Genomic DNA, 25,754 nt, shown 5'->3' with positions numbered 1-25,754 from the left:
AACTGAGGGAAATCAAAACAGACAGATTTTGTTCATCCCTACCCATGAGTTCTACTTACAAAACCCATCCCCCAAACACCCCTCTCACCTCACCCTCTGCAGAGACATATAAGCAGTGCACCTCCACTGGCTTAGAAGAGACTGGGTGGGGTTCAGAGAGAGAGCGTGGGAGACTCCAGGCTCCTAGACAATCTCTGTCCCTTTGATCTCTGTGCTGACCTGTCCTTTTGAAGGGAAAGTGTGTGGGAATGTTTAGGAGTGTGGATGAGTATATATTACTTTATATATATCATCCCAGCTTGTGTGAGCAAGCTCCAAACTCCATTCCCTTTTAAAACACAGCTTGCATAGGCTTGCTAAAGCCTCTATAAGAAATATATATTCCTGGTATATTCCCCTTCTTCCCTCTTAAAAGTAAAGACACAACACAGTACTAATTATAAGATATAAAAGAGTTTACTTACAGTCATCCATGAGATACAGTACAGGCTCAGAGAGGCAGATAAGCTTAGATAAATGTATTTACATGTAGTGAAGCTGATTCCATAGGGGAACAGGCTTCACCTCTGCTCCTCCAGCTGCAAGCTGAGAGAGAGCATCCTGCTTGTTCAAAAGATGAGGCAAAATGGAGAATGGTCTTTGGGATCTTGTTCCCAGGTAAGACCACACCTACTTCTGGTTCCTGTAAGTCCAGGTAAACAGGAAGTTAAGCCTGGAGGACTGAGTTACCCTCATGTCCACTCTAGCAGTGTTGTGTTTGGCTGCTCTGTGTTTACATCCCACAAAGTGATCCATGTTAGGTGGTGCCCTTTTTCATTTCCGCCTCCCCTCTCACACTTTCTCTGGACCTTGAATGTATCTTCTGAGGACAAAGGGACATGCCTAGCTTCTTCTTTTTTATTAAACTCATTTTGTTGTTGTTCAGTCGTTGAGTCGTGTCCGACTCTTCGTGACCCCATGGACCAGAGTACGCCAGGCACTCCTATCCTTCACTGCCTCCTGCAGTTTGGCCAAACTCATGTTAGTAGCTTCGAGAACACTGTCCAACCATCTCATCCTCTGTCGTCCCCTTCTCCTTGTGCCCTCCATCTTTCCCAACATCAGGGTCTTTTCCAGGGAAAACTCATTAGCAAGGACTAAATAACTCTTTCCTATCAAGCATGTACTTCTCTGAGTAAACATAAGCATTCTTATTTTATGCAAAGTCTCCAACTGAATGACTTTAATTAAAGGTATGCACTAAACAAGGATTCATTTCATGAAAGCTACAGCATACAATCCCTGTACACTGATAGTGAGCTCATCCTATACAGTACAATCCCATTCCTCTGCCCCCAAAATGTGTGCTTTCACATGGGTCGGATTATTCCTTTGGGTTTCTTGTACAATGAGAGAGGAAGAAAAATTTCCTATCCACATTCTCCATACTGTGTAAAATCAATACACCTCCAACAAAATCTCCTTAATTGCCTTTTTCTAAAATAAAGAAACACCAAATGTTGTAAGCTTTCTTCACAGGAGAGTCACTTCATTCCCTTAATCATTTTGGCTGCTTTTTCTTAAGGTTTTTTGACTCTACAAATATCCTTGTTGAGTTGGGATGCCCAGAACTGTCCACATTATTCCAGGGGTGATCAGATTTGCACAAAGGCATTCTGACATTGGTAGCGTTATTGTTGATCCTTTTCCATGACCCTGGACATGCCCACCATGACCCCAAAATCCCTTTCCTGGTCAGTCATAATCAATTCAGACACCCTCAGAATTGATTCTGAATTTAGGAGTTTCCTACCCTAGTGTACATCACTGTACTTACCTTGAATGATGCATGGCATTTTATTGACCATTCACCCAGTTTGAAATCATCATTTTGGAGCTTTGCAGAATCCCTTTTGGGCTTTATCACCCTGAATAATTCGCTGTTGTCCATAATCCTGACCCTATCTGGGCCTTTTCGGAAGTGGTGCCCACCCTTTGGAACGCCCTCCCATGTCAAGGAAATAACCAACTATCTGACTTTTAGAAGACATCTGAAGGCAGCCCTGTATAGGGAAATTTGTAATGTTCGATGTCTTACTGCATTTTAATTTGATGGAAGCTGCCTAGAGTTGCTGGGGAAACCCAGTCAGATGGGCAGCATATAAATAAGAAATAATAATAACAATAATAATAATAATAATAAACCTCACTCCTAGCTCCAGATCATTTAAAAACAAATTTAAAAGTACAGGCCCCTTTATAGATCCTTGGAAGGGCATACTTCCAACCATGCTTTCTATCAATTTGCCCAGAACAGATGTTAAGCGAACTGGCCTGTCATTTTCTGGATCCAAAGGTCCAAATAAAATAAAATAAAATAAAATATTGTAACATCAGCCGCTCTCCAATCCAGATCGGTCCTTGAACAGAGGATGGTTTTAGATATTTTAATAATAATAATAATAATAATAATAATAATAATAATATTTTTGTTATTATTCCTGAAGAACTCTTGGATGAATAGCATTCAGGCATGGTGATTTGTAAATTTGTTAATGAGGCCTAGACATCTATCTCTTGTCACCACTATTTCCCTAAGTTCACTGAACTCTCTTATTGATAATGTCAGTTCAGTCATTGGTTCCTGCCTGCATCTCCACAATCTCCTTCTCTTTCTTGGCTCCAAGCTAAGCTATAAGCAGAATTGCAATGGACTTTTAATCACTTTGGGAGGTGGGGAACCTTTTTGGCTACATGGGTTGGGTCCTTATCAAAATCACCCACCTGTCAATCACATGACATCATTATGACATCGTGTGATTGACATCATCTGAAAATCTCTTGGGCGGGCCTTGCAGGACCTCAACAGCACTTGGGAACTGCTGCTTGCAAAGAGTTTTCAGACAGCCCCCACTGCGACATCAGGGTTTGGGGGAAATGGCCTCATGGGTCACACCTGACCTGGAAGGCCAAAATTGGCCCATGGACCACCCCCACCCCCACCCCCACCCCCACCCCCCCGGGATGGTCCTTTTTGGTTCAGGTACATTCCGCTGTGCTAGTGGGCATGGAGGCAGAAAAGATACCTGAGCCAGGCTTTTTTCCTTCTGATTTTTAAAATCTTTTTTGAAAATCGAACTTGATAAAATATTGCCCTTTCCTGAGCATTTTACTGGTAATCAATAAAAATAGAAGTAACATTGCTGAGAAAGTGAAATGGACAGATCTGTCAATCCCCAGTTCCAGTCCCCCAGGACATTCCACAAGAGTCTTTTTAAAAAAATAAATAAAACAATATTCCCTACCATGCAGGAGCAGAATCTCTTGCACAAATTCCCGTCTATTTCCTGTGGGGCTTCCCCAAAGGACCAGGGCTCAGGCCTGTCTGCCCTCCCAAAGGCCACCGAAACCAACCGCCTGAGGCTGCTGCCTCATCCTGCTCCTTGGAGAGCTGCACCTGCGTTTCCTATCCATGGTCCTTCTGTTGCACTCGCCCCTATTCAGAGTCTGTCTCCTACAAAGGTGCAGAGTCTCTCTCTCTCTCTCTCTCTCTCTCTCTCTCTCCCCCCCACCCCCACTCTATCATCCATCACACACCCCAGGCAAAGGCAGGCTCTCCCCCCCCCCCGCCCCCCAGTGCTATCCAAGCATTAAGGTTCTGGTGTTGACCGTAGATCTTTCAAAGGGTAATTTGTCTGGGAGCAGCCAATCCAGATCCTATCCTTGGCCCAGCCAATGAGAGCCAGGGGACCCAGCACATCAGCCTATCAGAGGCCCAGTATTCTAATAAGCCCCATCTTATATCAGAGGGAATGAAGCTTCCCTTGAAGTTAAACTTGGTGGCTGGCCAGTCTTGGCTTCAGAATCTCTGGGGCACAGGGAGGTCCGCTAGCCAGGCACCCAATGGACTTGAGCCGCAGTTCCCTTGGCCAGCAGGAGCTGCTCCAGACTGCCAGCTGCCTCTGTGCCAGCAGGGAGGCTGCCTAGTAGAAGCAGGGTCTCTGTGAGATGGCACTGCCAATGTGCCATGCACTTCTGGGAATCTAAAAGCTGCATGATTGACCCCCCAAACCCCACTAGGCTCATCTCCCAGCAGGCAGCCTAGCGATGGACACCAACCTCCAGGGGACATTCCTTCTCAACAACCCTCCTCTGCCCCCTTTCCCGGAGGTGAAGGCCTCGATGTGCCAGTATACAGTGCAAAACTCCTTCTACAAGCTCAGCCCCCCTGGGCTGAGTGCCCAGCTGGCTGCTGGCACACCGCATGGCATCAGCGACATCCTAAGCAGGCCAGTGGCTCCACCGAATGGGGGCCTTCTCTCGGGCTACTCCCACGTTGGTGGGTTCAATGGACTGGGCACCCAGAGCCTTTACTACGGGTCTCAAGTGGGGAACTTCTCCAAAGCCGGAAGCGAATACTCAGCCAGAGGTCGGAACTGCTGGGCAGACACAGGGCAGGAGTGGCATGGAGGTCGGCCATGTGGCAACCGTGAGTAGCAAACTAGCTATGGGGTTGGGGTGGGTTTTCGGGGACGGGGGGGGGAAGTAGCAAGGAGAGGTTTCTCTCTGTAAGGGTGAGGCGATGGCCTTGGGTGGTGAAAGGAAACTGGCAAGGCTGAACCCAGAGCAGAACTTGGTCCTGGAATATGCAAAGTAGTTATGATTGTTCATTATGGCATCATTCAAGTATGTGGAGCAACTTGGGCACTCCCTGCCTCAAGGGGCTTGCAGTGTGCATTTGAACAGCAGGTGAAAAAACACAGTGAAGAAAAAGGAGAGAAAGTTGAAGGATGAATGAATTCAGGCAAAGGCAGCTAGACATGCTGGACTTTGTTTGACTGGGGAAGAGAGGGGGCTCTTAAGAAGTCAAAGGGCACCAGAAAAAGGCGGGTTTGCATGCAAAGTCATTGGTGTTTGTAGACCTTTCGCAGAGTCACATGCAGGAGGGAAAACAGCAGATTTTGGAACCAAGAGCTTACAGGTTTTGAGAGTGTGAGAGACAGCAATGACGGACCAGGAAAAAGTAACTAGAGATAACATGGCAAACAAGCAGACAAGTATCCTTGAGCATGTGCAGAGTTTTAATAACCACAAGCAGCCTTTCATCTCTTGGATTGGGGCAGGCCTTCTAGGTCAGAGAGCCCTGGGATCCCTCATGTATCTCTCGCCCCCACCTCATATTTGTTTGGAGATTGGTCACTGCAGAAAGTGGGGGGAGGGGAGGTTACCTGGTTTTCTGGAACAGGTGCCTGAGAAAGCTGCAGGAAGGTGACTGGCTCCTTTGCCCTCCCTCTGCGTTGCTTTTCCTGGACAAAGGGAGCGGTTCTCGGAATCAAGCAAAGTTTATCCTTGGCTGCCACGAAAGTGCCCCTTGGAATGACAGACGGCGCCGGGTAGCCGGGTGCTGCTGATATGGGGCTCCATAAAGAAGTGTGCAAAAGGCCAGGGGCACCAGTATGGCAGGGGCACAGGCGCCAGGGAAACAGCCTTGGTGGAAGGAGAAACACCCTCCGCAAAGGGAAGAGCTGTGCCCCATGGCATCCTCTAGGGCAGCGCGTGGGGAGCCTCTGCCCCTCCAGATGCTGATGGACTCCAGTTCCCATCAGGCCTAATGGCCAGGGGTGGTGGGAGTGGCAGTCTAGCACCATCCGGTGAGGCAGAGGTTCCTCTGGGGCAGTTTTCCCCAAACCAGGGGGGAGCATGTTTTTGGACCACAACTCCCATTGTCCCTAACCAATGGCTGCCGTGGCTGAGGCTGATGGGAAGTGGAGTCCAATAGCAACTGATTGGGCAAAGGTTGGGGACGTTGGGCAATAAAGGCTGCCATCCAACATCACTTTGCATTCCCCGCAGCTGCTTCCTGCTTCAAGGGGTTGGACTAGGTGGGCCTCGGGGTCTCTCCCAGCTCTACAATTCTGGAGGACACCAGGGTGGGGGAGACTACAGTGGTACCTCTGGCTAAGTACTTAATTCGTTCCGGAGGTCCGTTCTTAACCTGAAACTGTTCTTAACCTGAAGCATTAGCAGAGTTTGTAACCCGAAGCGTATGTAACCCGAGGTACCACTGTAGTTCTAACTAGTCTTACTTACGCAAGTTGTTTGGGGGCAGTAATGCTTCTGAATGCCAGTTGCTGGAAGCTGCAGGAGACGAAAGGAGATGGCCTGGGTCTTGCTCTTACTTGGGTCTTGCCTGAGGGTTTTCCATAAGGACCTGGTTGGCAACAGGATGATAACAGGGTGCTGGACTAGGCGGGCCATTGGAACCGAGACCACAGCTCACATCCCTGCAACATTTCTTATAATAATTTCTTTTTGCAACAATAAAATATCGATACAATGAACCAAAGTATCTAAAGTCCCACTCTGCCTGATTATTATTATCACTATTACTATTTATTAATTAAATTTATATCCTGCCCTTCGTCATAAGATCTCAGGGGGGTTCACAGAATAAAAAGGCCAGCTGTGCCCTTGTCCCCCCCCCCCAGGTGCACCTGCTCGGGGGCTGGAGTGCAGAGCAAGCCCTGGGAAGGTGACTTCAGCTGATGGGCAGGTTCATGGGGAAGAAGAGAGAGTCTCTCAAATCAACACACACACACACACACACACACACACACACACACACACACACTCCAAAGCTGCTTGGGGGGCCCTTAACAGCTCATATAGCTTTGGTGTTGGTGTTTTGCTGGGAGGGGGGCTGAGAAGGCATGCCACAGTTCCAGCCCAGATTTGCACCCAACCCGAGGCTGCTAAATTAATAAAACACACACAAGCCCCCCAGATGTATTTGGTAGACCAAGTTGTTTGGCTTTCTGGAGTAATCATGTGCCAAGTAATAAATGACACTATTAAATAAGAATACTATCTTAAGAGCACCACTGGGGACAGGCAGAGGAACAAGTGTTGGGGCAGACAGGGGTAGGCTGAGAGTGGGGAACCTGAGGCCATGCCCACCCCACCCCTGGCCCTGCTAGGCCCCCTAGAGAGGTTTACCGGACTGGAATGTGTCTTGACCTCCGATGAGGCAGAAAATGGAAAGGGCCCCGTGAGCATGAGCAGAGGGCAGTGCACTTTGCAAAGGGAAACATTTGCCCGGATTGCTTCCCCTGCTTCTCCCACCGGCATTCGGCCCTCACGAAGTGTCACTGTCGGGGGGCTCCCTCGGGGGCTCAGGCCCCAGCAGCAGAAATGCCAACTTTGCCAGCACAAACAGGGTTTCTGGTGCACTGCAGTCCAAACAAACCCCTTTCTCATGAGTAGCCTGCCAATTCTGGACCCATGGAGACCTCCTGAGCTACTGTTCTTCATCCTGGGCCCGAAGGGTTTGCTGTCTGTGCTCTCCACCCCATCCTCTGACATGCCCCGAGGGTCTTCCTCTGGGGTCAGGCCAGAGGGCACCTCAAGGGGAACCTAGGTATGGGACTTGGGGGCACCTGCTTGCTCTCCGAGGTCCTCAACCTATGGGGTGTCTGGTTCATTCTCCTTGCCCAGCACCAGATGAAGAATAGGCCTGACAGAACAGTACCCAGAGGCGAATCTTTTAGCTAAAAAATGCCCCCCCCCCACAACCTGTGGTAGCTTAAGAACCTCAGAAGAGCCTGCGGGATCAGGCCCATGGCCCCCCGTAGCCTTGCACCCTGATCTCACAGTGGCCAACTGTGGGAAACCTGCAAGCAGGACATGAGCACATTCTGCCTACCTGTGATGCCCAGCAGCTGGCATTCAGAGGCACAATGCCTTTGATGGTGGGGGCACAGCATAGTCATTGCGGCTAGTAGCCACGGCTAGCCTTGTCTTCCATTAATTTCCCCATCCAAGTTGGTGGCCGGCTCTGCCTCCTGTGGCAGTGAGTTCCATAGTTTAGCTATGCACTATGCTTCTGTCCCAGGTCTCGCAACATCCAGCTTCATTGGACGTCCACAAGTTCCAGCGTGAACTCTTCCTCACTCTCTTCTCCACGCTGGGCATCATTTTGTAGACCTCTACCATGTCAGCTCATATTGTCTTTTCTCTAAACTATGAAGTCCCGAATGCTGCAATCTTTCCTCATAGCAGAGTCTCTCCATTCCCTTTTCTGAACCTCTTTGAGGTTAGGCGAGCCAAACTGCATGCGGCACTCCAAGGGCGGTCATGCTGCAGATTGGTGAGGGCAGTTTTGTTTTTGATTTCTTTCCTAGCGATGGCTGGCATAGATTTGCCTTGGTGTGTGTCTGGGGCAGGGGTGGCTGAAGGGAACGGAGCACTAGCCAGCTTCTGTGCCCCCCAGGCCTCACGCTGCCCATCTCCCTCTGCACAGCTGCAGGGCCCGTGGGCGACAGCCTCCACAAGAAGAAGCACACGCGGCCGACCTTCACGGGCCACCAGATCTTTGCCCTGGAGAAAACCTTTGAGCAGACCAAGTACCTGGCTGGGCCTGAGCGGGCCAGACTTGCCTATTCTCTTGGAATGAGTGAATCGCAGGTGAAGGTGAGCTCCCTGTACCTTTGTGAGACAAGCTGGGGGAGCGCGGGGGCAGGGAATCAGCAGCAGCACCCATAGGCTCTGCTTCGCCCAGGTCAACAACTGGCAGCCTTTGGGCCAAATCCAGTCTCCAAAGAGGCACTGCCAACTGGGAGGTGAAAGAACAAGCTGGAGAAGAGGCATTGGTAGGACTTTGTGGGACATCAGTTTAAATCTGGGGCTCACAATGTGGTGCGTGTGAGCACCAGAGCACCCTCAGGCACATGGCTGAACACCCATTCATCCCAATTGTTGGGGGGATTTTTCTTCTTCTTTTGCTTGCAGAGGTTGCTTTGGGTTTCCTTGGTTTTTTGGGGGGGGGGAGTGTTTCCTGCTTTTTTGTCTCTGCTTTGTTTGCTGGGGGAGTAATTCTTTGGTGGTGAGGGAGGGTTAGGTTCTGGGCGCTCTGTATTTTGTGGTGCCCACAACAGTTTCTGATATTTTCAACGGTGCCTCTGGGAACCCCAAAAAGTTTGAGGGCCCATGCTTCAAGGGGTGGCCAATGATATGTTTGCTTCATGCCCCTTAACCCCATCTCAAAAGTGTGCCAATGCCAACTTGCTGATTAGGGCTAAAGATGCATAACAAGCATGTGTGTAGTTACAGGTAGGTAGCTGTGTTGGTCTGCTATACTCAAAACAAAATCAAAAATCAAAAAATCCTTCCAGTAGCACCTTAGAGACCAACTAAGTTTGTTCTTGGTATGAGCTTTCGTGTGCATGCACACTTCTTCAGATATGAAAGCTCATACCAAGAACAAACAGTTGGTCTCTAAGGTGCTACTGGAAGGATTTTGTTTGTTTGTTTGTTTAAGCATGTGTGTAGCCTGTGTCCCTTTCACTCACGTGGTTGATATGTGCAGGGAAGCCCACAGAATTATTCCATGGGCTATGCCTCAAATGGCGCTGGGACAGGAGCAGGAGAGCTGAAGCTGTTTGCCTCAGCAGGGTTTCTGCCTGTGTCACACCACAACAGGCTCCAAAACATAGCCGTGTGTTTACATGTGCTATAGAATTAAAAACATGCTCTCCTGCTTTCAGAGTCATCAGCTGAGCAGGACAGGGGAAAGGACTGGCTTCTGTCAGCTTTTCGCAAGCGTGGATGAGCAGAAATCAGCAGGTGGAGCTTGGAATGACATGGTTGTAGGAGCAAGCTGAAAAGCAGGCAACCAATACACTTTGGACCTGACTCTGCAACGACTCACGTGCGGAAAGGTGGCCCACCTGTGACCCAAGGCCCTTTCCCCACATAGAGCTGCTGCCGAGTGCGGAGACGGAATCTTGTTTCCGTCCTGGTAAGCAGCCAGGGGGCTGCCCCTGCTACCCCTTGGCATTTGTGGCCCTGTCTCTGCCACAAGCTTCCCTGGCAGGCTGCTGCTTCAGGTTTTCCGAAGCTCAGCCAAACCATTAAGCAGTCTCATTGTAAAATTCTTAGCACACATAACCTCAAAACATAGTGGCAGATTTATTTTGGTTTTAAAATTATGCTACTATTGAGGTTTTTAGAAGTTCAAGGATTAATAGTTTATTAGCATTGAATAGCAGTTTATTAGTGATAGACTTTTGGAACATTATTCTTTTTCAAAATTGCCATTACATATTGCATCCAAATTATTTTTTTGAAAATGGCTGCCTGTCTAAGCAGACTAATTAACCTGCCACCCAATTAAAGAAAGCCAATGGGTTGTATGTGTTTTAGTCCACCAGTTATATGGTTAAATCTGAATGCATTTGCATATGACTATAACAATATTTCCAAAGAAAGAGGCACATTTTGTTTTTAGATGGCACATGAGGCAGTGCCGTGTAGTGGTTGGTTGGAGTGTTGGACTAGGACCCAGGAGACGAGGGTTCAAACCCCACTTGGCCATGAAGCTCACAGGGTGACATTGGGCCATCACTCACTCTTGGCCAATCCCACCTCGCAGGATTCTTGTGAGGATAAATGGAGAGAAGGAGACCTCTGCACACCACCTGGAGCTCCAAGGAGGAAAGGTGGTGGAGTACAAATGTAATAAATGAAAATGAATGGCAGCAGGGCACATTCTTAGAAGAGGCATTCTATGTGTGAGACTGCAACCCACGTGTAGTATTAAAAATATCTGACTTCTAAAAACAGTTCTGCTGACCGCTTTTAATCAAAAGATCTTTAACTGCTGTGGCAGAAATTTCTTCTATTTACCTTTTTTTAACCATTAATGAGAAAAGAAATTCTCAAAAGGGAGAGAATTTTTTGGTTAATTTGTTGTGTACGTGTGTGCAGTTTGTGGTGCTTATATTATATCCGAAGTTATCAAAGGGTCTTTCTTTCTTTCTTTCTTTCTTTCTTTCTTTCTTTCTTTCTTTCTTTCTTTCTTTCTTTCTTGCATCCCTCCAGCATTCTGCACCTCCCTGGGTGCCATGAGGCAACTTCCTCTCTTAGGTATATGCAGCAGGGGAGGCTGCAAACCACTAGACAAATATTTACTGGACAGAAAAAGGCCATATTCACGCCACTTTAAACACTTACAGCTCCCCCCCCCCAGTTCTGGGAGCTGTAGTTTGTTAAAGGTGCTGAGAGTCGCTAGGCAAGCCCTATTCCCACCCCAGAGCTACAATTCCCAGAGTGGTTTAACAGTCAATCCCTTTTCATAGGGAACTCTGGGAACTGTAGATCCATGAGGCCCCTAACAACTCTCAGCACCCTTAACAAACTGAAGCTTCCAGAATTTGTTGGTGGGGGCCAGAAGCCATGATTCTTTAAAGTGATATCATAATAGCACTTTAAATGTATGGTGTCCATGTGGCCAAAGAAACTCCACACCTTGCAGGGGTGCCCTAAGCTCAATCCCACACCCATTAAAATTACAATGAAATTCTAGAGCAGCCTGAGAATGAGGTGGCAGCCAGGGAATCTCTTTGTGCAGGATTGATTCCACTGGAACACCCAAACAGCCCCTTATTTTATTTTATTTTATTTGTTTTCATAAAATTTATACAAAAACAAAACTCCAAGCAGTTTTCAAAAAGAATAAAGCAATACAAATACCAGTAAAAACAGGTAAAAAACATTTAAAACATTCAAATAATAATTGAAATATGTGCTAAGCTAAATGCAGATTAAAATGCACATCAGCACGTGAGATATCTGGGTAGTCTGGCCTAAACAAAAAGATTTTAAGCAGGAGCCAGAAGGAGGCAACCTTTCCATTTTGGAATTCCCAGCCTATTGACACTAGGCAGGTGCCCTTCCCTATATCCTTTTCGGCACTGCCAACACGGAGTGAGGATTGTGTAGCCCCAGATCTAAGCAGTCAAGAGGCCATACCTGGGGCAGTGCCATCTCCCAGGTAAACTGGTTCCCATGTTGTTAAGGGCTTTATAGACCAAGGTACCGTATTTTCCGGTGTATAAGACGTCTGGGCGTATAAGATGACCCCCAACTTTTCCAGTTAAAATATAGTGTTTGGGATATACTCGACCGCAGATTCTCCACCCGGCGTATAAGACAACCCCCGACTTTTGAGAAGATTTTCCTGGATTAAAAAGTAGTCTTATACGCCAGAATATACAGTATATTTGCCACTCTCCTCTTCCTCTGGGCAGGACACCCTGGGAAGAAATCTCTCCAGAAGCAGAAGGGCAGGCTTTGGCGCAGCACCAGTTTTTCATCAATTGATCTAACAAATGGATTGTCTTAAATGTTGTAGCCCTAAAATCAATATAATTTAAACTAAGACAGAGCTAAAATGGCCTCCCAAAACTCTCCACGCTATTTGGGGGTGGTGAAATTGTGTGAGGGGCATTTTGCCATATATACTTGGAGGGAAGTGAAAGATTCTTTAATATTTTTTCTTTGAAAACTCTATTCTGAGAAATGAATTTTAGCTCACTTGATGGCAAATGAAACTATTGCTTCTTTTCTCTATATTAGTGGAGGAAAGAAGCTGTGAGCCAAGAAAAAAGGTCTAGAAGGAGGAGGGACACCCACCCACCCCTGGTTCCTTCAAGAACATTGAAATAATATTTAAAACAGTGGTAAAACTGGATCTGAAATAATATTTAAACAGTGGTAAAACTGGATCTGGGGAGGCCATTGCACTGGGGAGGCCATTGCACTAAAATTTCTCTAGGCCAGGACTGAAATGCTACAGGAGTTTGAAAGGGGGGAATTTCTTTCAAATGTCTAGTCCTTTTACCAGAGAACTCTTGGCTTGTCCATAATTTAGTGCAACAAAAATGGGAACCCCAAAAACAAGTGGAAGTAGAAGCAAATAGCAGAATGGAAAAAATGAAAGAGGTTTGTTGAGCCAGAGCATTTCAGAGCCCTCTGGTCCTCCTTCAGGGACATTGTGGAGAACAGCGATTCAAAATTCACATGTGCCTAAGAAACTGAAGAGGCCCCGCTGGATCAATAAACCTCTTTTTCAGCCATCATTTAACAAAACCCTGCCAGCCCCTTTTCCTCGGACTGGGGTGAAGTGACAACCCCCAGCCAGTTCAGAAGTGAGCTTGCCATCTTTCCCCGCCGCCCGGCAGGGCTCCTTTGCCTTAAAGAGCATTCCGGCGCCAGAAGACCCTCAGCCTGGCTCGGCGCCTTTTCCGCTGGGCCGGGGCGCTGCTGGCCGCTTGTCGCCTGACGGGGGGAGGCTGTTCCGCGAGCCCGTCCTGCCCGGCCGGCCCATTTCTTCCTTCCTTAGCTGGCGGAGCTCGGTCGGCAGGGAGAAGCCGGGCGCAAAGCTGGCCTTGCTGGGCTCCGCCCGGCCGCCTGCCCTTGGCTCCTGCTGGCCTAAGTTGCGCCGCGCTCCCCTTCCCGACTCAGGCGCCTGCCTGGCACCCCTGACCCGCTGCCCGTCCGCCTCCTTGCAGGTCTGGTTCCAGAACCGGCGCACCAAGTGGCGCAAGAAGAGCGCCCTGGAGCCGTCGTCGTCTTCGCCCCGCGCGGCGGCCGGAGCGGGCGAGCGCCCAGCCTCGGACGAGGACGACGAATACAACAAGCCTCTGGACCCGGACTCGGACGACGAGAAGATCCGCCTGCTGCTGCGCAAGCACCGCGCCGCCTTCTCCGTGCTCGGCCTGGGCTCGCCCAGTGGCTGAGCGGCAGCCCACGGAGGCGCCGGCCTGCAGCCCGGACAGGGCCGAGGGACCCGGAGGGAGGGAGGGACGGAGGGACGGAGGGACGGAGGACTCCGGCGGCCAGCGGGAAGAGGAGCAGCTCAGGCGGCGGGACTAGTGGAGAGGGCTCACGGCGCACTCGGGCCGCGAAGCCTTCCGGGCTGCTGCATGCTCTCCGCGGCCGGCCAGGCATGCCCCGACCCTCCAGCCCTCTCCAGCAGCAAAGGGAAGTTTAATCATAGAGGCTTTAATTTCTCTGTTCATAAAAAAAGAAAAGCAAGTATTTCCAAGCCACTTACAAAATGACTCCAGGGGTTGCGGGAGCCACTCGCTCTCAGGTTGTGTCACAGGCACCAGCTAAGAGTCACCATCCACAGCCAGTTCTTCCTGGTTCAAACTGAATCATGCGAAAAACATGCAGATCTGTTTCTCTCTCCCAGCCCTCAATTGCTCAAGATGTGCTGGTATTGAGGAGACTGACCAGCAACACCAGTCATAAAATGTTACACCTGTCTTCACCCTTCATTTGAGCCAGAGCTCACAAGGGCTGGGCCCCAGCATCGGCCTTCAGTACTGACATCCGGCTCTGAAAGCTGTGAAGCAAATATAAAGGAGAGTGCTCCTGAACATAGGCAGAGTGCACTTCCGTTGCCACTCAGGTGTCACAGCCAGCCCTCCCACAACCTGTTGGGGTTGGAGCTGCAGGTTCAAATGTGAATCCCCTTAGGCCCAGATCAGCCTTTCCCTCAACCTAGTGCACCCTGTATAGATTAAAACAAGTGGAGGGCACCGGGTTGGGTTCCCCTGGCCTAGATCCTGGCAACACTTTGAGAGTATCTACACTGCAGGCTTAAACTGGGTCTGCATTATTCTGTTTTCCCAGTGAAGGCAGAAAAAAATCAATTCATTCTCAGCAACCACCAACCAGCAATTTCTATGCTGAGGTGAGGCTGCCACTACAGTGAAACTGATGCTGAGCGGATAGCTAAATGTTAGCCACTGAGAGCCTAGCAGGGAGAAGTTTGGCAAATGCAGCTTCTCCTTTTCCAATACTGTACTCACAAGAAAAGCTACAATTGAAAAACTAAAGTACTGTACCAGGACTCAAGCCTAGCATATACAGAAGGGGATATAATTAGTGGCGTTCCAAACATTTTTCCTGCATTTCTTTCTTTTCTTGTTTTCCACTCTCTATCAGTTAATGAGAAAAGCAACTGCATTGTATAATTATCACAGGAAAGAGGAATTGTTGGAAAAATTATCATGGGTCTAGTGCAGGGTTTTTGTTGCCCTTAGCTTCCTTTTGAAGTGGCTGAGGGGTTTCTTCTGCAAATGTCCTGTGGTTCTGCATCCCACAGCCTCCCTGAGGGATGTAAGTGCAGAAGGCAGGGGTCTTGTCTACTGCTTGCCAGACCATGGTTTGTGGGCATTTTTAAAAAAGCAAAGTCTTTTATTTTTAAATAAATCAGTGTTGAAATCTCTTTTTTTAATAGGTAAAAGGAACAACTTCCCTTAAAAACAAAATCAGTTCCCAAGAGTCCTTATAAGTCTTCCTCCTAACAGCTGTAATTGCTTTCTTGCTCATACAAAAAACAGATGAATATAAAAGAAAAGGGTCTAGGGTTTCTATGATAATTACACCAGTAGCACACATTTTAAAATGTTTCCATTACATTTAAAAATATTTATTCCTGTGGAATCATTAACGTTTTGTATGTGTAAATTGAAGGTGTTTGTCACATTGAAATAACCAGATCTTCATTTCTGGGCTAAGATTGGGCTGCAAAATTATAAAGAGAAATAAACCCTAACCCTTCAAAACCCAAGATGCAGTTTCCTTGTGCAAATACCCCAAATGGTTAATACAAAAGTAGGAAGGGCTTTCGGCCTTTCACAGGCAGAGATATTCTAAGTTTCTGGGTTAAATCCATATAGACTTAGGGTTCCCCAGCTCGCCTGAATAAAGGAGTGGTACTTTACTTATTAACTTATTTTTGGGACACGGGTGGTACTGTGGGTTAAACCACAGAGCCTCTTGGGCTTGCTGATCAGAAGGTTGGCGGTTCAAATCCCCGCGACAGGGTGAGCTCCCGTTGCTTGGTCCCTGCTCCTGCCCACCTAGCAGTTCAAAAGCACGTCAAAGTGCAAGTAGATAAATAGGTACCGCTCCAGCGGGAAGGTAAACGGCATTTCCGTGTGCTGCTCTGGTTCTCCAGAAGTGGCTTTGTCATGCTGGCCACATGACCCGGAAGCTGGACGCCGGCTCCCTCGGCCAATAAAGCGAGATGAGCGCACAACCCCAGAGTCGTCTGCGACTGGACCTAATGGTCAGGGGTCCCTTTACCTTTACCTTTACTTTACCTATTTGGGGTCCACAGATGACCAAGTAAATTCAGGAGAGACCTTCACTAACCTGGTTTAAGACTATCCCTCCCGTGGCTGTGGGAGTTGCAGGCCAAGACAACTGGGGGCACCAGGTTTCAGTCCCAGGTTGGCTCAAGAGTGCTGGAGGTGGGAAAGATTTATGTATGCTTTTAAATGCTTTTAGCAGTTTCGTTTGAGGGAATCATCTGCTGATAAAGTGGAAAAACTAGAGGTTAGGAAATCGCACAAAAACTCAGGCAAACAATGCAAAAATAGAAGCAAATGGCATGACCCACAAAAGTGGGTTAATTTAGCTGCAATGCTCACTGAAACCATTTCTGGGGGTGCTGCTTACTTAAAGGGCTGAGCTGGCTTAACCCAGCCCCCCCCCCCCTTGGTGCCCTCCAGATGCTCTGGACCAGGCATAGGCAAACTCGGCCCTCCAGATGTTTTGAGACTACAGTTCCCATCATCCCTGACCACTGGTCCTGTTAGCTAGGGGTGATGGGAGTTGTAGTTCCAAAACATCTGGAGGGCTGAGTTTGCCTATGCTTACTCCCATCAGCCGCTGCATTCATGGCTGCGTTAGCCAATCTTTTCCATGCGCCTTGCCCTTTAATTTAATTTAATTTAATTTAATTTAATTATCCATCATAGTTTTAAAGGCACTCCTTGCAAATGCCTCATGTGGCCTGAAATGTGTAGGGATTGGTTTAAAATTGTCCATTAGGGCCAAACAAGAGGAGTGGGGAGTGTGTGTTTGTATACGTTTTTAAAGGATACAACCCTTTCCTCACTTGCCATCTCTCCTCTGCACTCTACTTTCCCAGTCATGGCAAACCACACCTGGAAATCCTGGCAGATGAAAAGTGCAAGAGAAGACCTACAGGGAGAGAAAGGGTTAGGCACATCACCTGCCACATCTCCCCTCCCAGTTGCTACCTTTCAACTGAGGTTCCTAATCTGGCTGCACTCCCAACGGTCTAATTTGGGTGGGGAACCTTTGGCCCTCTGGATGCCAAATGGGACAACTCCCATTATCCCCCTGGCCATTGGCCATGCTTGCTAAGGCTGATGGGAGTCAAAGTCAAGCAACACCTGGAGTTGGGACCCAGGATACTGGATGCAGGTCAGTTCAGGGAGAGTCAAGGAGCTGATCCTGCCATTTTCCTCTCTGAGACTGGCAAGCAGATAAACAGGTGGGAGGAAGAGGGTGGGGAGGCTGGGGCACCCACAGGTGGCTTCCTGCTGCATCGGGGGATCTGGCGAAAGAGGCGGGAATCTCAGAATGAAGATCTCCACATTTTCTATAGCAATAATTAAGAATGCTTTGTATGTTTTTGCATGTTTGAGCTGGAGCAGAACTTCCTTGTCTTCTTGCTGCTGGCTTTCCCTTGCACGTGCAGGCCAGCTGGAGAGAACAGAATACCACTGGGCATGTGAAGAGTATCTTTTGCACCACTTTCCTTAGCCAGCACACACATAAACCAGGACTCAAAGCAAAGCTTCCCATTCAAAAGGGTGAGGAAAATTGCAAAGAAAGATGTGTATATTGGCATTAATTTGTGTTAAAATGCTGAATAATTTTCACGAGGACTTTTTAGGAAATGAATTTAAGACTGAGGAAATGAAAAATGGAGAGAAATCAATATTGACATATTCACCAATCCCTACTGTGGACAGATTTGACTCTGGTTCTGCTTCTCCCTGCCAGGAACATCTTTCACAGTGAGGTGTTGGCAACCCTAAGGGACATTTTGGTGCTCCATGGAAGGCGGGACATGCTGTACATATAGGTCATTGGCAACCTGATCAATAAAGGATGTTACCTGAATGTGCTTTAGGTCCAGTTCTTTCTCTGAGGTGCAATGGGAAAGATCTCACCAAGGAAATTGTGGGCGGGGTGGAGCAGCTTTTTGACTGAAGTCCCAGTCCCTGCCGGGTTTTTTGCTGCCAGCATTTTCATACTGGGGCGCTGGCCTGATACTTTGCTGCCTGAAGCCATGAAAAAGTGCCATTCACTATAAAGAATTGGGCCATCTAAAAATGGTTTTGGTTTTTTTTTTTCTTGTCACAGAATTGGATGGAATTTGTAGGCATAGCAGCCCCTCTAGAGTAAATTAAGCCTGCCAAATCATAGGTAGGTGCATTAAGGGGTTTTCATGCACACCATGAAATGAGGTATTTTCTAAAACAAAGGAAAAACCAATAGCATCTTTTTTCATTTTCTGCCACAATTGACTGAAATTTGCACTCATGGCCACGCCTTCCAAGGGGGATGAATTTTTCACTGTGCAAAAAGTAAAATTCACATTCCTTGTTCTGCCCACTTTTGCCTCTTGTCTGCCCCTGGCTTGTGGCCTTCTGAGAGGGTAGTCCGGAAGAGAAAGTGCCCCTTGGCTGGGAAAAAGCTCCCTGCAGAGAGGTCTGCATGGGCTCAGCTGCTCCATTTATTTTTGCATTGCCTTCAATCCATAAAAGATTAAATACAGCTTTGCCCAAGAAAAGCAAAAGAAGGTGCATTGTGTTTTTATGGGGCATCTTGAGCCGTGCCTAGAAGGAATTTGGTCTGTAAATGGCTAACTGCAAAATGGGCTTAAGCAGTTAATTGAAATGTGATAGGAGCTATGAGCCCAAAATAGAACTAAGCCTGTATACACATTACCAGCTTCTTTTTATGGTTTGGATTGAAACTGTTTTTTGGGGGGATGAATCAAAACACACTATTGCATCACGACCAATGGGATAGGTATGGATTGTGGCTGATGTTGTGTGTACACAGCTTCCCAAACCCACACTGAATGTGGAGTAAACAGGAGTGTGTACACAGTCTGATGGTTGAAACCGTTGCCAGTTGAACTTGATAATGGGGGGGGGGGCTGCATGGAAAGTGTGTCTAGCGTTTCTGGAATTGGTGAATCCCCTCCCTCCAACCAGCTCCCACCTGGATTGCATGTTCCCATGTGCACAATTTGAAACACTTTATTGTGGACTGACTCCATGGAGAAGAAATTAATATAAGGTGAGGGGCATGACAGTTGTGAAAGACCATTGACACACAATTTGTTCCTGCAGCAAAAAGGGTGCTTAAACATGCATGTGTGAATGTCCCCAATGAAGCTCAACTCTGATGCTGGGCATTTGGAACCATACACAAGGTATAGCACAGGGCTGGGCTGAACTTTTTCCAACCAGGAGAGAGAGCTCCTGGACTGAAATCCTGGAAGGCCACAGCCCCTCCGTGTGGACAATGCAGAGCTGAGTTGTCTGATGGCAGTTCCCTAGGTTTCAGAGCCCCTCAAATCCCCCCAGCCTGAGAAGAGGCCATTTCCTTGCTCCTGTGGTTTTCCTTGCACCTTGCCAGAGCCACCCAAAGCGTCAGTTCAAAAGTTACTCATTAGGCCGCTTACTAGAATGTATGAGCACACAATCAATCTCAATTTATCTTGGGTCGAGGAGGAAAAGCCCATTGAGCTGTCAGGGCTGCAGGATTGATGCGCTGGCAATAGCAATGGTGTGTTTGCTCCCACTTCTGCCCTGCCTGCGGAGCCGTGTGTCAGCAGTGTGTGCACAACAGATCACGCGCTTGTGCCCAGATAGCCCTGTGCTAATCTCGGCGGCGGTAGGGGTGTCACTAAGGTGGGGCAACAGAGGCATCTGCTGGGGGCACAGCAGCCTGGACATCAGAGACCAGGCAGAACATTTTGACATTGACCAGCATCACCTTTTAAGTTCTCGTGTTCATTTTCGCAGAGAGTTAGGGAGGGCGGAGGTCAGGCTCTAAAGCACATTCAGTTACTAAATACTGCAGACAGATACTGAGGGAGATGATCCGGGGCATGGTGCACAGGACAGTAGCAAGACTAGTTTGGGCCTGTTTTGAGTTCTTATATTTAAACCTTGGGGGAACGTCTTGTACTCCTCTTTAAAGTTTAGAGGTGTGCCCCCCCCTCTTAAGTAGGGGTTGTGCTCCGGACCTCTGAACACCCATTTTTTAATGCTCTCCATCTCTCTCTATTTCTTGCTTTCTCTACACTCCCTTCTGCTAGAGTTGAAGCTCTGGGGCCGGCAGAAGGGTGGAGGATACGCAGGAACATGGTGGCGCCACCCAGGCTGTGTGTGCCAGCTATTAGGCAGGGAGGCTGAGCAGCACAAACAAAGCCCCACTGCACCTCCAATCTCTTTGAGACTTCCTCCACCCCCATGGTGTCCTCTTTGGGCTCCAGGGAGGGTCGCCTCAGGAACCACAAGGACTCTCTAGCTTCCATCATCACCATCATTTTATTTGTATGCCGCCTTTCCAGAGTTAAAACAAGGCTCAAGGCGACTTACAAAGATTTACATAGTTACAAACATAGCAAAGTAGTCAAAAAAATAAATAAAACACATCAAAAACTACATAACCAAACAGAACAATTTCTGCATAGAAATAAAGATACAAAAAATTAATATCAATAACAGCAAAAACTCCCGACAAAACTTCCCCTCAAATACCCCTTGCTGGGTGGCGGCAGCAGCAGCAGCAGCAGCAGCAGCAGTTCTTATGAAGCCAGTGAGGCCTGGGCTTGGGCCAGGTGGAGAGAGGCAGGAACAGGTCCTCTGTCTCCCAGCAGGTCAGACTTTCTCCTGCCATTTCTGGGTATGATGCATGTAGCTCCGTCCCCCAAAGAATCCTTAAATCTTACCGTGACCCATGGCTGGGAGTGGGGAGGCCAGAGCCAAGGACAGGCAGAGCCAAGGAGGCAGGGTGAAGGAGCCACCTCATGACGCAGAAGCCCCCACGCTGGCACCCCATGGGTGCCCCACCAAGCCCACCACCTCCAGTGCTGCTGAAGAGGCATGGGCACTCCTGAGAGGTGTCATGAGCTTTCAGGGAGATCTCACGGGAAGCCAGCACCAATGCCAGCACCACCTCTCTGCCAGCCCCAGAGGCCGTGTGGCAGGTGGTGCAGAGGCAGAGGTGGCAGAGCAGGGTGGCACTTCCCATTTAGCCTCAAGGCAGGAGCTAGCTAAGCCCAAATACCTCCCCAGATTCCTCCTCCCTGCTGAGGCTGCGGAGGTGGCAACGGAGAAGAATGACCACTGAAATGAATGGATTTGGCTGAGATGGCAAAGTTGATGTGTTCAATCACAGAAAAATCATGGCTGACATTTATTAATGACTGGAAACCCCTTATGGACTTTACGGAAAAATGAACTTGTGATATCTGGGTTTGAAGACTGAAAAAAGGTTGGTTTATGGAAAGCAGAAGAGTTGCATGCTGTTCTGCTGCAGGTGTTTTGCAGAAAGTCCATATAGCTGAGAGATGGAAAATCAAAAGTCTCTACTTCTTCTCTTTCCTTTTCTCTCTTTTAGTATTTATTGTAAAGAAAAAGGAAAAGAAAAAGCTTGGTACTTGATGTTAACTTTTGTATATGGCTTTTTCTTTGTCCCCCCCCCCAACCTTTCATACAATGGAGGGAGGGAGGGGAGGTGGGGGCTGACTGGCAGTGGCACCGCCTGGACAAGTAAGAGGGCAGGCCGGGGGGGGGGCGGCTGGCTGGGGGCAGAATGAGGTTGGCGGGGCAATGCCCCACTTGCCCTCCTGGACCAGTCTCCCCTGTGCGGAGGTGGTAGGGTTGGTCCAGCACAAAAGGGGCAAACAGTCGCTCCCTTCAGAGACAATTAAATGGCAGGTGGCTGAAAGCAAACACAGCTGTGAAGTCGTGACCAGGAAAATCAATGGCAGATAAAATGCATTATAGCGTGATAGTTAAGGGTGTGGGCATGAAGGGCGGGGCAGCGGGGGCTGGCTGCTCTCCACACCCAGACTCCCAGTTGCACCATTCATAGCCTCGTCCTCCCTTCCTCCAGTCGGAGAGAGGCAGGAATGCTTCTGAAGAGCAGTTCCAGGAAGCCCAGGAGAGGAGAGCATCGCTCTTGGGCTCTGCTCTGCTTGGGGGCTTCTCCTCCTAGGCATCTGGTTGGCCACGGTGAGAACAAGATGCTGGGCACGAGATGAGCCTGAGCCAGAACTTGGGCTCTCATTTATTCACTTTTATTTCATAAAATCTATACACCGCTAGATGGTTTAAAATAAGAAAAGCCCCCAAGTGTCTTACAAGGCGCTGGCCTGTGTTTTTCCTTCCTGGCAGGCCAGTGCCATAGCGTTTAGCCTGGACTTTCCAGGGGGCACAGTCTGGGCTTCAGGCGCTCGCTTGCCCGCTCAGTCTTCCCGTTCCTAACCCTCCTTGCCCTTTCCCCGGTGAAGCAGAAGAGAGGCTCCTTTGTCTGGTTTTTCAATCTTGGAAAAAGGAAGGGGTGCGGAAAGCTGCCCTCCAAGCGAAGTTGAAAACGTGCCAGTTTTGTCGCTGTCAGCTGCTTGTTTCCCTGTTAAATCTAAGGAAGGGAGTAACAGAATTGCAGAGTTGGAAGGGACCAGGCCAACCCCCTGAACTACCCTTCCTTCTTTTCCTTTTTTCTCCCCTCCACGTCTGAGAGATCAATTAAGACTCCCAAGGGCCCAGAGGAGAGACCTGGAGGGCGGTGTTTGCCCCTGGTTGTTTGGGGTGGCTGGTAGATGCTCAGCTGGATTTTAAGTCAGAGGAGAGGAAGAGGGGTGGTTAGCAGGCGGGACTTGTGCCTTTGTCGGGTGCTTGTCATCTCACCTGGCCAGCTGTTGGCAGGATGCTATTGCTGGGAGCTGCGGTGCGGACGCTGCGCACACAACGCCCTGGCTGTAAGAGATGCTTGGGCAAGACCTGAGCCCGTCCCAGCGGGCGCCTTGCTCAGCCCGGCCCGGCCCGGCCCGGCAGCAGCACCTGCCGAAAAAGACCCCTTGGTCTGGCTCGGGCCGCCTGACTGCCGCTGGAGTATGCTTTTGACATTTTCTAAGCTGTTTGGCGTAGCTGACAATTTTTAATGTACTAACTGCCTGGTCCAGTGAGCTGATTAATTGGTGCAGGGGAGATCAATACAAAACAGAAAATTAAAACAATTTTAAAGTGATTAAGTAGTTTAACACCTGTCTGCCATCCCGTCAGCGCAGGAAGAAAAATACAGCAGGTGGCCAAAGGGCCTCGAGTAGCTGGCGGGGGGCGGGGGGGGGGGAGATGACAAATGGCATCGGAAAGCTTCGCTGGGCCCCGGAGTGCCTCTGCACAGGGAGAAAGATGGCTGGAGGCGCCCCGTGGACTACGGGCGCCGCCTCAGGCTCCTCCTGCTTCACTGGCTCCCAGGTAGGGCAAGTCTGCCCTCCTGCCCGCTTCGTCTCCCTCCCTGCTCCATTTTATCCTCGCAAGGTGTGTCTTTAGATGATAGTACTGAAAGTATCAAGCAGAACTTTACACCACCTTGATCTGGATCCCTTTTTAAGATTAATTAGTCGCTGAAACTAAACGAAATGGAAGGGCCGGCCGGCGCCCATCGGGACGGATGAGGCCAAAGACACGGAGGCCGAGAGCCCGTGGCAGACAGAGCGCGCTGTTCTCATGGCATCCTCGCGGCTGAGCTCTACCAGGAGCAACACGGAGGAAAGGAGGAGAAGGAAGCTGGTCGGTGGTGCCACCCTCTGGGCGGTTGCAAGAAGGCAGGCGGGTGGGGCAGCCCCCGTTTGCACTCACGGAGCAGTCTCTGGCATGGCATGCGTGTCTGTGTGCCGTGTATGAATCTGTTAAAGGTGTGATGGATTTATGTTTACATTTTAAAATGTATTGTAAGTCGCTTGGAGACCTTTGGGTAACAAGCGACTAGAAAAATCTATTTAGTATTAGTAATAGCTGCTTGGGCATTGCGAGGGCTGTGGCACCCTGCTACAGCCCTCCTCAGCTAGCAACATGCTTCCCTCGCCTCCTGGCACCTCTAGTGTTGTGCCCCATGTCCCGCTCTTTTGCCCTGGACTCTCCATCCGGGAGCAGAAGCTCTCAGTTCAAGACATTACACTTCTGATAAAAGCACAACGAAGAAATATCTGCAAAGAGCTTTTGTGCATTTGGGAAACCCGCCTTTTCAGGACCAGACTTGTGATATTTCTGAGTGGTCCAGTCCCTGGTTCTGGCCATCATGCTTTGCTGTGAAAAAGTAGAATATGACATCAGTAACTGACCCAAACATCCATTTTTATATGACATTTATTCAAAAGCCCTTATGATTGCAAACACATGAGCAATCCTTGGAGAAATGTCTGGAGACAAGAGTGCGGTAGGAAGCTTAAGAAGTTCCTGGAAGCGTTAGACCAATTCAAAGATATAGGCCTACTGCCACTGGAAGTGAAGGTTCCATCTGGCTGTCATGGAAAGGCCCGTCCTCCTGGATTTCTATTGGCCATGGAAGAAAGCTTCAGTGTCACACACGGTTCCTCGGCTCCCCTACTTGACTCGAGGAAGCCGAGTGAACTGTGCCAAACAAGTAAATAGGCACAGATTTGCAGAATTTATGTAGTTTGCTGAGTTCAACTAGCCTAGTGCAGAATTTTGTTTATTTTTGAAATGTCATATCTTGGGAATCCCTCGGCCCTAACCATTATAAAAGGCCCCTAAAGCAGACTAAAAAGGTAAAGGGACCCCTGACCATTAGGTCCAGTTGTGGATGACTCTAGGGTTGCGGCACTCATCTTGCTTTACTGGCCGAGGGAGCCGGTGAACAGCTTCTGGGTCATGTGGCCAGTGAACCAGAGCAGCACATGGAAACGGCGTTTACCTTCCCGCCGGAGCGGTACCTATTTATCTACTTGCACTTTGACTTGCTTTCAAACTGCTAGGTGGGCAGGAGCTGGGACCAAACCAAGGGAGCTCACCCTGTCACGGGAATTCGAACCGCCGACCTTCTGATCGGCAAGCCCTAGGCTCAGTGGTTTAACCCACAGTGCCACCCGCTGACTAGGCATGTGTAAAAAGTGTGTAAAACGTGTTGAAAACACCAGAAGACAGGATCACACTTCAAAATGACCTTAACAGATTAGAGAACTGGGCCAAAGCAAACAAAATGAATTTTAACAAGGAGAAATGTAAAGTACTACACTTGGGCAAAAAAAAAAATGAAAGGCACAAATACAGGATGGGTGACACCTGGCTTGAGAGCAGTACATGTGAAAAGGATCTAGGAGTCTTGGTAGACCATAAACTTGACATGAGTCAACAGTGTGATGCAGCGGCTAAAAAAGCCAATGCAATTCTGGGCTGCATCAATAGGAGTATAGCATCTAGATCAAGGGAAGTAATAGTACCACTATATTCTGCTCTGGTCAGACCTCCCCTGGAATACTGTGCCCAGTTCTGTGCACCACTGTTCAAGAAAGATATTGACAAGCTGGAACGTGTCCTGAGGAGGGCAACCAAAATGGTCAAAGTCCTGGAAACGATGCCTTATGAGGAATGGCTTAGGGAGCTGGGTATGTTTAGCCTGGAGAAGAGAAGGTTAAGGGGTGATATGATAGCCATGTTCAAATATATAAAAGGATGTCATATAGAGGAGGGTGAAAGGTTGTTTTCTGCTGCTCCAGAGAAGCAGACACAGAGCAATGGATTCAAAGTACAAGAAAGAAGATTCCACCTAAACATTAGGAAGAACTTCCTGACAGTGAGAGCTGTTTGACAGTGGAATTTGCTACCAAGGAGTGTGGTGGAGTCTCCTTCTTTGGAGGTCTTTAAGCAGAGGCTTGACAGCCATCTGTCAGGAATGCTTTGATGGTGTTTCCTGCTTGGCAGGGGGTTGGACTGGATGGCCCTTGGGGTCTCTTCCAACTCTAGGATTCTATGATTCTATGAAAACTGGCATAACAATAGGGCTAAGCCATTACATGGTGTGGGCCAGAGAGGATGGGGGTTTCACTGTCACGT

General features: G+C 48.7%; 1 protein-coding gene across 2 annotated transcripts; it reads left to right on the top strand.

The window, feature by feature from the left end:
• The first annotated feature begins 3,636 nt into the window (after positions 1–3,636).
• Positions 3,637–13,567, top strand: NKX6-3 (NK6 homeobox 3). 2 transcript variants are annotated; one of them, XM_033158986.1, is made up of 3 exons: positions 3,637–4,468; positions 8,285–8,448; positions 13,329–13,567. In XM_033158986.1, the coding sequence occupies exons 1-3, from the start codon at positions 4,087–4,089 to the stop codon at positions 13,554–13,556; spliced, it is 774 nt and encodes a 257-aa protein (XP_033014877.1). In that variant the 5' UTR covers positions 3,637–4,086; the 3' UTR covers positions 13,557–13,567. The 2 variants fall into 2 exon arrangements, with proteins under 2 accessions (XP_033014877.1, XP_033014876.1); XM_033158985.1 differs by having other exon boundaries at positions 3,643–4,468; positions 8,279–8,448.
• The last annotated feature ends 12,187 nt before the right edge of the window (positions 13,568–25,754 follow it).

This window comes from Lacerta agilis, chromosome 8, assembly GCF_009819535.1.
Source record: "Lacerta agilis isolate rLacAgi1 chromosome 8, rLacAgi1.pri, whole genome shotgun sequence".
Classification (NCBI taxonomy): Eukaryota; Metazoa; Chordata; class Lepidosauria; order Squamata; family Lacertidae; genus Lacerta; species Lacerta agilis.
The sequence above is the reverse complement of the archived record's forward strand: the minus strand, read 5'-3'. Positions and strand labels throughout refer to the sequence as shown.